Below are 15,045 nucleotides of genomic sequence, written 5' to 3' on the forward strand. Positions count from 1 at the left end.
TTTCAAGAAAAATGGTGGAAGGCAAGTGAGATATATCTAATTACCTATGAATTAATTACTGCCATCATAAAGAAATATGGCTGAAACGAATGTAACATGTGCGTTAACTCTACTTCAATTAAAAAAAAATACGGAATTTCTGAATCATGAGCTTTAAATAAATGAGATTTCTGAAGTCACATGGTATTGTAAATCTAGTGCCCTTGACCTTTATACCCTGGAATTTCTTAGGCTTAGAAAACAAAAAGAAAAAAAACCTGACAGTTTATAAATGTTTTAAAAGTTCAGTTCTTCAAATAAGACAGTGTACACCTTCAAAACAACATAAATGATGTCATTTTTAACAGGTTTCAGAATATCAAGTCTACCAGTTGCAAGGATTTTCTTTTTTTTTTTAAGCAAATGAACATGTTATAAAAATTACCTTACACTAATAGATGATACTGCAGGTGTTAAGCATAGCTAAGGTAGTGCTAAATTTACATAGCCTTATATCAAAAACAGCAGCAGAAAGAAAAAGATATCCATACATGTTGAACAAGCATTCTGATTAACAAATCATCAGATAACCATCTCTTTAAAGCCTAAAAATCTTTTCAATTCTAAAACTGACTACAATAGTACACACAAAATCTTATTAGTAGTACTATGAATATCGCATCAACAAACAGGTTACATTAAGAAAATTCTACTTCCATTCTTATTAAGCATCCGTAAGTCAGGGCAACTGCGCCCTGCTCAAAGACTATCTAAAACAGAGAGAGGTTGATGGAAAAAAACTTATCATAAGGGTTCACAAATTAGGGTGTTATTAACACTAGACGCCAGAAAAGGAAGCTCTTTAAAAGAACAGTGCGCACAGTAACACAAGGCTAGTGCCTGTCTCTACAACTACAAGGAGAACTGACTCTAAAAACTTCAGTTTACACCTGCTCTAAATCACAGTCCATTTGCCTATATTACTTGAATTTTTAGGACCTAAAATATCTAGCCCCTCCAAAAGGACATTACTAAAGAGGCTAAAAAAAAAAAAAAAAAAACCCAAACCAAAACCAAATAACTCCTTTCTTCTTCCACACGAAAACCAATGCATTCCTTCAAAAGTAATCAACACTTCACTTGTATAAGCACTATGAAATTATTACTCAAATTCTATATCCTTGAATATCTGTACACATCACCTAGTTTCAGCCTTCTATAAGGCCTTCCCCAGCTAGATAAGCCTTTATTAGAGATACAAATAATATTCACCGGATCCTTAACACAATCTAAATCAGGCTACTAAGCTGTTAACATTCCCTCCAACCTTGCTCCCATCCAACTGTAATCCACAATCCTCCCTAATGGAAAAGAACAGTACACAAATTCAACCTAGAATCTTCCATCAATTTAAAAAGGTAACAGCATTAAGAATTCTGTTGTGGAACCAAACAGCTGGGGAGTGGAGCTACAGAAAGTGGAGATTAGATAATGAGCCGTGTATCAGACTATACTCTGTAAATCAGAAACTTTCATTACAATCCTTGAAACGTGGTGGTGAACTGGTGGAGGAAATTCTCAGCCTATAAGGGGCAGTCAATCTCCGGAAAACTCTGCCTCTCTCATAACCAACTACCCTGACACACCTCCCGGAACAGGACACTCTTTCTTCTAAATCACACCATCCCAGAAATCTGCAGGCATCTCTCCTTTTAATAAATACTGATAAAACTTCTGGTTTCATTTACGATTCCATTAAGCACAGATCCAATAGCAGCCTTATGTACCAGTACAAATGCCTTGGGTAAACCAATTTTTATGCAAGCGTTAAGTTTTTGCTTCTCCACCTTCCTCACCAAGTACGAGTCTTAGAAATTAATAACTTCCTGCAATATTTCAGTATTACCAAAAGACAGGCAGAGCTAATCCCCAAAGACTGGTGACCCTACTTTCTCAAATCATCACCTTCCATTAATGATAACTTATGTCCATCTCTCTTCCCTGAGAGATCAGATTTTTTTTTTTACACGATCCTTAACAAGTGGACTTCTAGGTTCCGACACCCAGGAACAGAATTTACAAAGAGACTAACTCCCAAATGTGACAGGAAAACTGTAACATAAAACGAGGGACGAAAGAGACAGGGAAGAGGCGTGGGGTTTGTTTTGATCAGAACAGCCGGAGCACAGTGGATGCAATCAGGTATTTAACACATCAATCGAAGTCCTGAGGACAAACGCGGTTCGCAAAAATAAACATGGACAGTGTGAGAGACGTCCCACAAACTGGAAGGCAGCGATGATCTCAATGCAACGCGACCCAGGGGCTGCCAGAGCAGAAGCGGGCCGGACGACCGTAGAAAACTGACTGCAGGGGATGCGGCAGGCTGGGCTAACATGGTGCCTTCCACAGGGTGGAAGGCGATGAGGGGTTGGGAACCAAAGGCTCCATCCCGTCGGGCTCTGGTCCCTAAAGGTATCCGGGCGCAGAGCTCAAGTTTCACCGGGGGAAAAAGGGGGCAGCAAACATGCAGCCCGGCACCTTCGCCCCAGCCCCTAAACCCGCGCCCTCGGCTTCCTCCGCGAAACAGCGAGGAGGTAACGGTCCCCCGAGCAAACAGTGAGGAGCAACCCGCGCACCCAGTACTCGGCGTCGGGCAACAGCGGGGCGAGCGGGGGAGGGGAGCGGGAGGCCGGCGCTGCACTCGCCAGCCCCGGCCCTTCCCCGGCCTCGCCCCGGGCGCGGCGAAAAAGTTTCCAGCCAAAGTCCACGGCACCCGCTCGCGCAGCCAACCGCCGAGCACAACTGCCTCGTCGCCCCGGTGAGCGGCCCGCGCCGGTCGGCCGCGGCGCCGGGACCCTCGGTCCCGCCTCCCTCAGCCCGCGCCGGCCGCCGAGCTTCACCTACCACAGAGCCGGGAGAAGAGCAGCAGCGGGAAGAGCAGCAGCAGTAGCGGTGGTGGCGTCGGGGGCGGCACCAGGAGTCCGGCCCCGGGGGGAGAAGCGGAGGAAAGTTGTGCTTTGCTGCCTCCGGGACACAGCTGGGCCGGCCCCGGGGTCCGCGCCATCCCCCACCCTCCCCCCGGCCCGCTCGCTCGCCCACCCCCCGGCTCCCCAGGCCCCGGCGCCTTAGGCTCTGGGCGGCGGCAGTAGCGGCCGCGGCGCGGCGGCGGCGGAAGGTCCGGCGCGCGGGTTCCCAACTCCCAGTTCTTGAGCCGTCGCCGCCGGCTGACACTCAGCCGAGCGCTCACCGCTGCCTTGACTCCGCCGTCGCCGACGCCACTGCCGAGGCTGAGGCGGGAGCCGCCCGCAGCCGCCGCCGCCGCCACTCCCCTCCCCCAGGCACCCGCCCGCCTCGAACTCCTGGGAACTCGGAACGCACCACCCCGCCCCGCACGGGAGGGGGAGAGGAAGCCGACCCTCAGAGCCGGCGCTGGGACTTCGCCCGCCCTCCCCGCACAACTCCAGCTCCCGTCTGATCGCCGACTGCAAGCGGCTTCTCCTCCCACCCCGCCCTCCTACACACGCTCCTCCCCCTTAAAAAAAAAATCTCTTCTCTCCACTTTGATAACGGGTTTCTCCCAAAGCAGAGCTTTCAAGAGGACGGGAAAATCTGGAATAGGTTAGTAGGCCCCGCCCCTTGTTCCTGCCTCGTCCCCGCCTCGTTCCCCCCTTCCCAACATTTCCAATGGTCTAGCCCACTCCGCCCCTCGCGGGTCCACCGCGGCACCCGCGCAGAACGAGGCGGAGGGCGGCGGGACAATCGCGCTGGTTGCTTTCCTCGCCCGGGCCGCGCTCTTCCCTCTGGCGGGGAGCCGGGACGGGCGGGGTGGGGGGTGGGGGGAAGTGAGGAGGGGCAGGCGGGAGGATGGTGCTGCCCTTCCGTTGCCCACGCTAAAGGTCCCTGTCTAGGAGGCTGTACATAGCCTGCAGAACTAGTCATCTCCCTCCTCGCCGGGGACGCCGGGGGCTGAAAGGAGAGACTTTTTCCTTCCTGCTTCTCGGGACAGCGGCGCTTTCCGAATCCCTCCCTTCTTTCTAGCTCCACTTCCCCCAGCCCTCCGAGGCTTGTTTGCACCAGGCGTTTTTCTTGCTCATTGCCTTGGGAGGGCGGCTTGGTGGAAAGGTCAGCGAAACCGAGCGAAAAGAGGGGCCCCGGAAGGTTTGCTTTCTCGCTCTTGCTTCTCCGGCCGCCGAGCTGTCCGTTGTCCTCGCCGGGCAACTGGCAACAGGAGGCCATGGATTTCCCCCATCGGAGCGCCTGGAGTGCGGTGGTGTTTTTCTTCGGTTTTGTTTCATTTGCATGTTCGCACGTGTAATTTTATTTTCATTGCCTGTTTTCCTCTGAACTGATCGCGGTAAAGCAACCTCGGGAAGTGTTAAGCATTTGCCCGTAAGAGGTCTGGGATTCCCCTAGGACCCTACCTCACCCCCAGGTGGCTACGCGCCCTACCCTTCTCTTCCGCCCACCACGCACAGCAGGGGTGGCCTGACCTTGAAGCCACTACCCCTGGCAGTTCTGCAGGGGCGAAGGACAGTTTGGACTGGACTGGAGGCAGAAGACACACGTCCTCAGTCCTAACACCATTAATTTTATATGGGTCCTGGCATCCCCACGAAAAGCAAGAAATGTGCTCCCATTCAGAAGGAAAGTCGAGTAAGGATTTAGCCGCCTGGCGCAGCTAAACTAATGCTTGCCTGCCGCCAAGATCACACCCCTTCCATCACTAGCCACCACCCCCCACCCCTCCACCCACTGGTTTACAGGGTTTTACTCACCTGCAAAGCTACACACCATTCTACCCCTGCCTACCGCTCTTTTTTCTTTCTCAACTTGCGCCTCCCATCCTGTCTCCCAGTGCTCCGTTTAGTACCTTTCTTCCTCCATCCTCTCTCTCTTTCTTTCTCTTTCTCTCTGTCTCTCATCCAGCCTGTCTCCTGCAGCCACTCCTTTCCATCTCCTATCCTCGGGATGCGCTTATGAATAAACCTTGTCCTGCGTCTCTCCCGGAGATCCCCTGATGATGATCATAATTGACGAAATGTAGCTATTGTGACATTCCTCAGCTGTGCTGACACCACCGCTTCCCTTGAGAAAATTTCTTTTCCTATTTTCTCATTCTCTAAACCTAATTTGCCTGCTAAATTTACATAAAGCCCACTGTGCAGCGACTAGCTAATTATCTGTTTAGATAGCACTTCAACACGTTGAGAGCCAGTTAAATGTTAAACAACCAAAATTTTAATATCGTTAGCCAATTTCATTCCCCTGGCCTTCCCCTGATGGTTCCAGTTTCCAGAAAAAGTAATTTAGCCAGCATTTGAAAAGGTGCCAGAGGCTTAATATGGGGGGCCATTGTGCAATTGCTACAAGAAACCATGAGGGATTAGCAGGTTTAGTGCTTCTCAAAAGGATGATATGGAGCTTTAAAAAATATGTTTCCTCCATATTTTCAGAAATTGGATTAGTGACATACTATGATTATATTTTTCTCTGACCTAAAGTGAAGCGAGAACATGGAAGAGCAGTATTTATAGATATTATACAAGCATTAAAAGAGCACTATGCTAGTATTTTATGTGCATACAGGCATTATGTTCTGATATTAATCATTTGTGTTGATATAGCATCTTTGGCCAGAGATGTCAAAGCACAGGCTTACTTCCCATGGAAGATAGCAATTACTATTATCCCTACTGGACAAGGGGAGGAACCTAGGCAGAGAGGTTAATTGAAAATACTACAAGCCACATGTGGTGGTTTTCCTGCCAGACCCAAGTTCTTGCCTTCCGCTGGGCACCACTGACCTCTCAAGATTCCTTTTAACATGAAAACAAACTTACTAAGGTCACTCAAATTTCTACTTTCTAAGAGTGTCAAGTCTTAAATTACATTGTTCTCAAATGAAGACATAGTCACCCCAGGCTTTCCTGTTGGAAATTATTACTAGCTACAGAATGAGATTTTAATATGGTATAGTTCATTTTCAAGTACCAGAATTACTGTTAACTTAAAAAAAAAAAAAACACTTTATCATGAAAGTATTACTGTGTTTTATACCATTTTAGTTGTCTAACTTTACAGATAAGTTCACTTGTATTGTTTGAGTGACAAACTGGTTCAGGAATAATTATAGCTAACTTATTAATATTTCTGGCACCATTAAATCCAAAGTATGCATGTATTTTCCAAGAAGAAAATTATCTGAACAAAAGGCAACATGATCCTACTGCCAACAATGATTTCATTGTTTTGGGTTAAGAGTACTGATGGTGTCCATCCGACTTTCTGCCTCAAAGACTGTTGGCTAATTACCGAGGTTCATTAACTCTTAACTAAAAAACAAAGGTTGACCTCTTAACAAAGAAGTAATTATGTACAGTACTGGGCATCTTACATTTACTCACATAATCCAAATGATAGGTTTGAGACTATTATTAGAATTTCATAGCTGACTCTGAAACAAAGAAAGTATTTTATAGTGAAGGTGGGCCATTATGTACTCAGCTCATTCCCCTTACCATCAGCAAATTTTTTATAACCTGCTGCGTGACGAAGTATAGCTTTACCCTCAGTGGAAGAGATGAGCAATGCTTTGTGGAATGTTTGAACTTGGTACTGTATTTGACAATAAGTTGATGCCACTCTACTAGAATCATAGTCTTCTAAAGCAGAACTATGCAAATAGTTAAAATCTAACTGCAAACCCACAAAAAGTCCACCCACTTGCAAAATCTTCACCAATGTCACATTTATCAAATGCAACTATTTTCTACTGAAAAGATTCCCCGTATATAGTCATACTGATTTCTCCCTCATATTTCCTTTGGATCTTTGCTCAAGTTTCACTCTATCATTCAGGTCTTCTATCCCTGCCCCATATGAAAAGCTCTCCTATCCCAATTCCTATCCCCCTTAACTTGCTTTATTTTCTTAATTATACTCTGACACCATCTAACACCTTGTGTTTTTATTTAGTGTCTGTTTTCCCTTCACTAGAATGAAAGTTCCACAAGATTGTGCAGGGACCTATCTATTTTTTCACTGTGGAAGCCCAATCACCCAGAACAGCATCTGCCATGTAAGTCCCATACCAGATTACTAAATGACCTGTAGTGACATAGCATACTCAAGTGTGTGTCTAATCACAGACAAACTCAACAGAAAAAAATTATTAATTTTTTAAAGCTTTGAGCATATGATCGTGTTGAATTTTTTAAGCTGGAAGATGATTCGCTGACTATTGCTTAAGAGTCTCTATTTAGGGGCGCCTGGGTGCTGCATTGTTTAAATATTTGTCTTTGGCTCAGGTCATGATCCCAGGGCCCTGGGATTGTACCCTGTGTTGGGCTTCCTGCTCAGTAATTAAAAAGATTCTCTATTTAATTACTCCTAATGCCATTATTCAGCTATCCTCTCTCTACTCCGTATTGACATTTCACACTCCAGGTTTGTAGTACTGACACTGGGGCTCTGGAAACTCTGCTTCCTCTACCAGCTGGCTTTCTGGTGGGTTCTGTCAATAAAAGTCCCTGGAGAAGAGTGGAAGGCAGGAGTAGAGGCAAAGAGACTTGATCTTCTCTGTTTGCTTCCTGCTCCTACCAGCATCCAATCAGTATTAACAGCCCTTTCCATTGTCTTCAGCTGTTGGTTCCAGTCTCCCACTTTTACACTAGAACCAGACCCATCCTACTTCTGCAGAGGTACCAGCACTGGCCAGATTGTGCCACTTCTCAGAGGTTTGAGCCCTCGCTCAGCAAGAACCTGAACCTGTGAGCTTCTGAGCTCTCATAACCCAACCCTTCCCCTTCGTTTATCCGGCTTTAAAGGTGGTAATGGCTCCTTACAGTTTACATCGCAGGATTATCTCAGTGGTCTTCTTTTTGGTGTGGAGAATCCCTCCAAAACCCTGTGTAAAAATACCTATTATTAAATTCCCTCAGTACCATAGTATGCTTCCTGTGTTCCTGATTGAACCTTATTTGGTGCTCTTTTTTATTTCAGTGACTTTTTCCCAAAACCTTCCCTTTGTAACCGTTACTTTTCTCTCCGTCAGATTGTCTAAGATAACAGAACCAACGTCAATCTGTCAATTCATATAAATAAAAACAATAAGGTAAATGGACAAAACTTGTTCTATATCATTGGCAATAATCCCATTAACAGGTGGGTTTGAAATAAGTAAATTTGGTGGTAATTATGTTGGTATTTTAGTCATATATATATGTACATATACATATATATATATGACTTATTTTTGTTGTTGCTAATGTTCTTTAGATCGTGGTTAAAACAAAAAGAAATTTCTGATTTTAGGTGGTTTACCAACCACCTTTAGGTGGTTTATTTCTTTCACAGAACTTGCTTGCACTTGAGAATCATCATGGAACTAAAAGATAAGAGGATTATTTGGGAAAAGAAGAAAGGGACTTCTCTCCCAAACCTACAGTGAAAACAAGCATACATTTCACATAGCTATCTAAAGCTTAATTCTATAATATACAACTCTTTTTTAGAGACAGCAGGGTTCTAAAGAACACAGTTCAAGAAACTGGTGTTGAAGCAGAAAGAGGAGCTGTACCATAACGTTATGGAAGGTCAGGTAAAAGGGTAAGCTAATTTAGCAAAGATGATTAAACTCCAATGTGCTGGGATCTATGTTGGGTGTTGGGGATGAAAACAACCCAAGTCCAGACCCCAAGTACCAATAACAGTATTCTTACAAGCAATGGAGGGATGTACACTTTTGGAGAGAGCAGGGGAGTCCCAGTTCTGCCTGAGAGAGACTGGGAAGGCCTAAAAGCAAAGATCATATTTGAATTGTCCTATAGGTTTACAGCCATACCACCCTGAATGCACCCAATCTCATCTGAATAGTCCTAAAGAATGACTCGGAATTCTCCATACAGATGGTGTAAAAGCAGCAGAGGGAATAGAAGAATGACAGATGGAAGGATATGGGGGCATGACAGAGTATGACGTGTTTGGAAAACCACAAGTATTACTGGGCTCCTAGAGGGTTACCTGCAAAGGGGAATTAGAAGGAAGGGGAAAATGAAGTTAAACAGGTAGGCAGGGAGTTTTGAGGTCTTATAAAGAAGTTTAGATTGTATCTGGTAGATCATAGGAATAATCAAAGGATTCTGAGTAGGGCAATGACAACATTTGGTGTTCTAGAAAAGTCAGAGACGTGTGTGAAAGTGAGGATGGATGGATAGGTTGTCCAGGGGCTTGGGAAAAATAAGCAGAAATTCTAGAAGGAAGTTACTGTGAGGAGCACAGCAAATAAATGTCTGAATTCAAGCAGCGATAAGTGGATGGAAAGGAGAAAATGAATTCAGGAGAATTTTATTATTTTAAGACAAAATCATCTATTCCCACAGTGGTCTGAGTATACGTGGCTAGCTAACAGTAATGGAGGCAACTGTGGAGGCAAAAGGCACATGAACAAAAGGACAAAAAAAAAGGAGAGACACCCGAAGGAAGGTAGTGAACATGTGGGTAGAGGCAGAGGGACATTAAAAGAAGAAAGAATATGGAGAAGAAAGTGAGGCCAGGGGATCAAATGAGAGAGGTTGAAATAATATAACTGATGGTTTAATAATTTACTGGGCAAATTTTATAATCCCACTTTATATTATTCCTTTAATTCCTGTGGGCATAACTCAGATTCATGTAGTGGCCTGTACATTTTCCTTTATATATTATCATTAATAAATATCTGTTGGATGAAAAGAAGAGAAAGGAAAGAAGAGTTTTCGTATTTCGATTGACTGAACAAAAGAAATCTGGTGTCTGTGTAGGTTCAGTACAACGAAGAGCCACTTTTCCCCTCATGGGTGTTTCAACAAATCCTGTCCTAATTAGTTGCCTGAAGCTGTATTTCTAACTTGTACCCTTTGGTATCTAACCCACAGCAGATACTGATCAGCCCTCCACATCTGCTGACCCTGAGATTTAAGGAGGCTTTGTAACGTAAGGTTAAAAGCCCTGGAGCTTTACTGCCCGGATTTCAGTTCCAATCTTCTGCTTTGGCAAGTTACTAATTCTGTTTAGAGGAAACGTTGATTCCTTCTTCACGGCATTGTTTAAGGATAAAATTCATTCATACAATGACTTTAGGGCAAGTCTGACATACAAAGCCCAAGAGGGGTTATTTTGTTGTTGTTATTAGTAGTAGTGTTAGTATGTTTAAATACGGGTTCAGAAATCATGTTATCAATCATCGGCAACCTGGGAGTGGAATTTTGAGCAGGCTTTCGTTGCCTAGGTGTAATTGAAATCTTGAAACCGGTTCTGATGAACTCTGCCTACCATTAACCAGACTGTGCTAATTCAGCATTCCTCTTCACCATTTACAGACCTCTGCAGTGGACCTTTCGTGTAGGCAGAAAACTGGTCTCCCAAAGATGTCCACGTTCTAATCCCCAACACCTGCGGTTGTGTTAGGTTGCGTGGCAAAGGCCAATTAAGCTTGCAAATAGTTATGGTTGCTAATTAGCTGACTTTGAAAGTAGGAAAAGTACCTTGGGTTATTCAGGTGGGCCCAATGAAGTCAGTCACAAGGATCCTTAAAAGTCAAAGGGGGGGAAGGCAGAAGAGTCAGAGGGAGAGGTGACCATGGAAAATGGTCCAGGGATGCAACATTACTGGCTTCAAAGATAGAGAAAAGGGACAATAACCCAAGGAATATGACAAGGTTTGGAAGATGGAAAAGGCCATGACCTGGATTCTCTCCTGGAGGTAGACTCCAGAAAGGAATGCAGCTCTGCCCATGCCTTAATTTTAGCCACGTGAGACCCCGTTGGACTCCTAACCTACAGAACCGTAAGCTAATAAATTTGTGTTATTGTAAGCCATTGAGTCTATGGCAATTTGTTACAGCAGCAGTAGAAAACTAGTTATGATGTAGTGAGAAATATATACTTAATCTTTGTGTCTCAGGCTCCTGGCACAGAGCTCCCAGAAGTCTTGGAATTTCCTGAAGGGTAGGAGTTGAGAAGAGTGTGTTTGTTATTTAATAAACCCCTTTCAACCAGATCTGCATTCATGCTAACAAGGCGACTCTTGGAGGATGGGGCTTAGTCGCTGGAGAAACCAGCCACATGATTAGAGGGTTGGAACTCTCAGCCTCACTATCCCTCTCAACCTCCAGAGTGTGGAGAAGGGCTAGAGATAGACTGAATCGTCAATGGCCAATCATTCAATCAATCATGCCTCTGTAATGAAGCCTCCATTGAAAATTCTAACTGAAGTGATTTGGGGAGCTTCCAGGCTCGTGACTACATGGAGGGCCAGAAGCAGGGTGCACTCAGAGAAGGCACGCAAGCTCTGCTCCCCTTCCACAGACATTGCTCTGGGCATCTCTTTCCTTTGGCGGTTCCCGAGCTGTGTCATAATAAACCAGCAAACGTGTTTCCCTCAGTTCTGAGAACCATTCTAGCAAATCATTAAATCTGACGAGGGAGAGTCATAGAAACCCTCAATATTTTGCAAGTGGTCAGAAGTACCGGTGACAGTTTGGGACCTGGGCTTGGCGTCTGAAGTGGGTTAGTCTGTTGGGTCTGTGCTAACTCCAGCTTAGAAATGTAGGACCCCCAGTTGGTATAAAGAGTGTTAGATGTTGGAGTGAGTAGAGAAGAAACCTGAGTTTTCTTTTACTAGTACACCTCCCAAACCCCTTTTTAAATTTCTTTGACCAACACTCAAGAACCTGAACATAAAACTCAGCACTATGCCTAATCTACCCTATTTAGCTTCCCTTAGCACCACTGTGGGCCAACTTCATTTCTTACCAGTCAACTTGCTGTCTTCATGAGACTCCTTAGGACACCTATTCTGCCATGAGCTAACACCCCATATCCTTGTTTTTAACATTCCTGCCTTCTCAAACTAAATGGGGGGGGAAAAAAGGATTTTCTCTTAATGTTTATTATCTTTTACATATCTTCTATAAAAAAGCTTCTGGTTTTTTTCGACTTCAGTCTATGCCGCCCGAAGCAGGACTGGCTGTATCTATTTCCTGGGCCTTGTTCTGCAAGCCTTCATTCAACAACCCAGCTGCATACACTTTTTTATTCTACTTCTACTTGAAGCCCTTGACAATATCATTATTTCCATCCTCCTGTAGACCTTCTCATTGAAGAGCTTTTCTAGCCTACCCCCCTGTTTTCCTACCAGTTTATCCTCACTGTTGAATTTGCTCTTCATCTTCCTGTTTTTGTCTTCTAACACTTAGCTCCAAATCCATTATTCCCCATCCTGGCTTTTCTGCCTTCCTATCCAGACCAGGCTCCATTTCAGTAATGCACTCACTGGCCCTTGACTGCTTTGCTGATCCTCTCTAACAAGGGCCTTCCGTCCACAGATCAGGAGCTGCTAGATGAAATCTCAGTAAGGATACCAGTTGTAATTCCTGAAATTTCATGGTATCAAATTTCCCCTCATGTTCTCAGTTACTCCACAGACCTTGCAAGCATCCTTAGTGAAACCTTTACAGTCGTTGCTCCAAATTTTTTTCTTTCTCTTCAGTTCTCTATCCTTTTCCTTACTCCATGAACTCTCATTGGATAAGGTTGTTTCTTATTTCCCTGAAAAAAAAAAAGTAAAACTCTCTCCTAGATAAATTACATCAGTCGCCTTCTCATTTAACTTACCTTGTCGCCCTTTCCTCTCCCTTAGCATTAATTTGAAAACTTGTTGACAACAACCTCATCTCCACCCTCCCCCACAAATCAGAATCTGTAGGTTATTATATTCTAAGCAGCTAAAGATGGAAGAGCACAGATGAAGCACCTCTTAGAAACAGATCAAACACTTTGAGTATTAGAATGCTTAAATCCAACTTCAGAATCAGGAACTCAGCTTTAAAGATAATGCACTGCAGATAGCTTTGTTGCTCTCTGGTACCCTACACACTTTCTCTGATGGAAATGAAAAGCCAAACAAAGGAGTTGTCCTAATGTATAGAACTAAATCAGGGAGCTACAAGCCAGTTTGCCAAGGGAATCAGTTCTGTCCCTTTCATGATAAAAAATGTTAATGGTTAGCTGTTGCCGTTTACTGTTTGAAAATACCATTTTGCTACAAATGTTGGTGAGTATTTGGGTAGATAAACAGGTTTTGTTATTGTTTTCATATGTGATTCTATAACTAGGTGCCTAGAGCCTCAGGATTGGAGGGAGTCCTTTCCTTGTCCTTTTTACTCTGACCTTTATACATTCATAATATTCAAATATATTCAAATATTTCAAATATTCAAATAATTCAAAATATATTTAATTCCTTGAATTTGTCTTTTCCTATATATTTCCACAACTATCTCTATGGTTACTTAAATTACGATGAAATATACTATATTACTGAAAAAAATCTAGGCATTCATACTTCTAATACAACTCACCTGGAGAAACTGATATGTCATTTTTGCCAATCTCTGTTTATAACAGCATGAGAGGAATTCCTGGGGGAACTAACACTTTTGCCTCATGATAAAATAACCTTTCAGAACTATTAAATATTTTGCCCCTGTAGGGATTATTGCCAATAAATAAACTATGTTTTTGAAAGCAAGATAGAAGATACATTTCATTTATTCAATAAATATTCCAGACCATCCATGGTCCATGGAGTGGAGATACAGCAATAAAGAAGACAGAGAGGTCCTTCTCTTTAATGACTTTTCAGTTTAGTTAGGCAGGCAGATATTAAATGAATAATTGTGCATTTTTTGGTCATAATTTTATTAATGTTGTGAGAAAAGGCACAGGATGCCAGAATGTATATAAAGGGTTCTGAACCCATACATACAGTTAAAAATAACCACACTGAAGTATTCAAAATAAAGAACTATACAACTCAACACTCAAAAATAATCCAATTAAAAAAAATGGGCAGAAGACATGAACAGATACTTCTCCAAAGAAGACATACAGATGACCTACAGACACATGAAAAGATGCTCAACATTACTGATCATCAAGGAACTGAAAACCAAAACTACAATGAGATATCCCTCCACCCCTGTCAGAATGGCTAAAGTAAAAAACACAAGAAACAGCAAATGTTGGCGAGGATGTGGAGAAAAGAAACTTCATGCTCTGTTAGGAATGTAAACTGGTGTAGCCACAATGGAAAGCAGTATGGAGTTTCCTCAAAAAGTTAAAGATAGAGCTATCTCATCATCCAGTAATTGTGCTACTGGGTATTTACCCCCAAAACATAAAAACACTGATTCAAAGAGATACATGCACCCTGATGTTTATAGCAGCAGTATCAACAATAGTCACACATGGGAGCAGCCCAAGTGTCCATCAATAGATGAATGGATAAAGAACATGTTCCAACATAATTGGAAAATTATTCAGCCACAAAAAGGAATGAAATCTTGCCATTTGCAATGCTGTGGGTGGAGCTAGAGAGTATAATGTTAAGTGAAATAAATCAATTGGAGAAAGACAAGTGCCATTATGATTTCACTTATATGTAGAATTTAAGAAACAAAACAAGCAAGCAAATGGAAACAATGAGAGAGGGAGAAGAAACAAGCCAAGAAACAGACCCTTAACTGAGAACAAACTGATGGTTATTAGAGAGGAGGTGGGAGGGATGGGTTAAATAGGTGATGGGAATTAAGGAGGGCACATGTGATGATCACTGAGCACCGGGTGATAAATGGAATTGTTGAGTCACTATATTGTACACCTGAAGCTAATATAACACTGTACACTAACTATGCTGGAATTAAAATAAAATAAGTAACTTCATTGAGTAAGTGTTATTTAAGCTAAGACCTAGGAAAAGAATTGGTATCATCCCTATGAAAACTGTGTGAGTGAGTGTGTGTCTGCATGCATGTCTTGCAAGGATCCTGGTAAAGGCCACAGGTGGTCAGTTTTGAAAAATTAGAGTAGGAGCATGTGCCAGATATATGCGTGTAGCTTTTGCCTTGACTCCATCCTGACTTTCCATGTTTTTCAAAGCACAGGGCGGGGAGCTCCCAAACTACATTTTGCGGACTCCTTTGTCAGCACGTTTCCTGTGAATTTTTGCCACTATGCAGATCTG

At 43.4% G+C, this 15,045-nt stretch overlaps 1 protein-coding gene across 3 annotated transcripts in view; it reads right to left on the reverse strand.

Annotated features, from left to right (window-relative positions):
• Positions 1 to 3,448, reverse strand: part of NECTIN3 (nectin cell adhesion molecule 3) — a 126,804-nt gene extending 123,356 nt beyond the window's left edge. For all 3 annotated transcript variants that reach the window (XR_006817975.1, XR_006817976.1, XM_046001667.1), the window contains exon 1: positions 2,887 to 3,448. Coding sequence is in view for 1 of the 3 variants with exons in the window: in XM_046001667.1 (XP_045857623.1) it covers positions 2,887 to 3,046 (160 nt within the window). In the remaining 2 variants the exon portion in view is untranslated. The remainder of the gene's footprint in view (positions 1 to 2,886) is intronic.
• Between the last annotated feature and the right edge of the window lie 11,597 nt (positions 3,449 to 15,045).

The sequence above is a fragment of the Meles meles genome, chromosome 4, assembly GCF_922984935.1.
Source record: "Meles meles chromosome 4, mMelMel3.1 paternal haplotype, whole genome shotgun sequence".
In the NCBI taxonomy this organism is placed as follows: Eukaryota; Metazoa; Chordata; class Mammalia; order Carnivora; family Mustelidae; genus Meles; species Meles meles.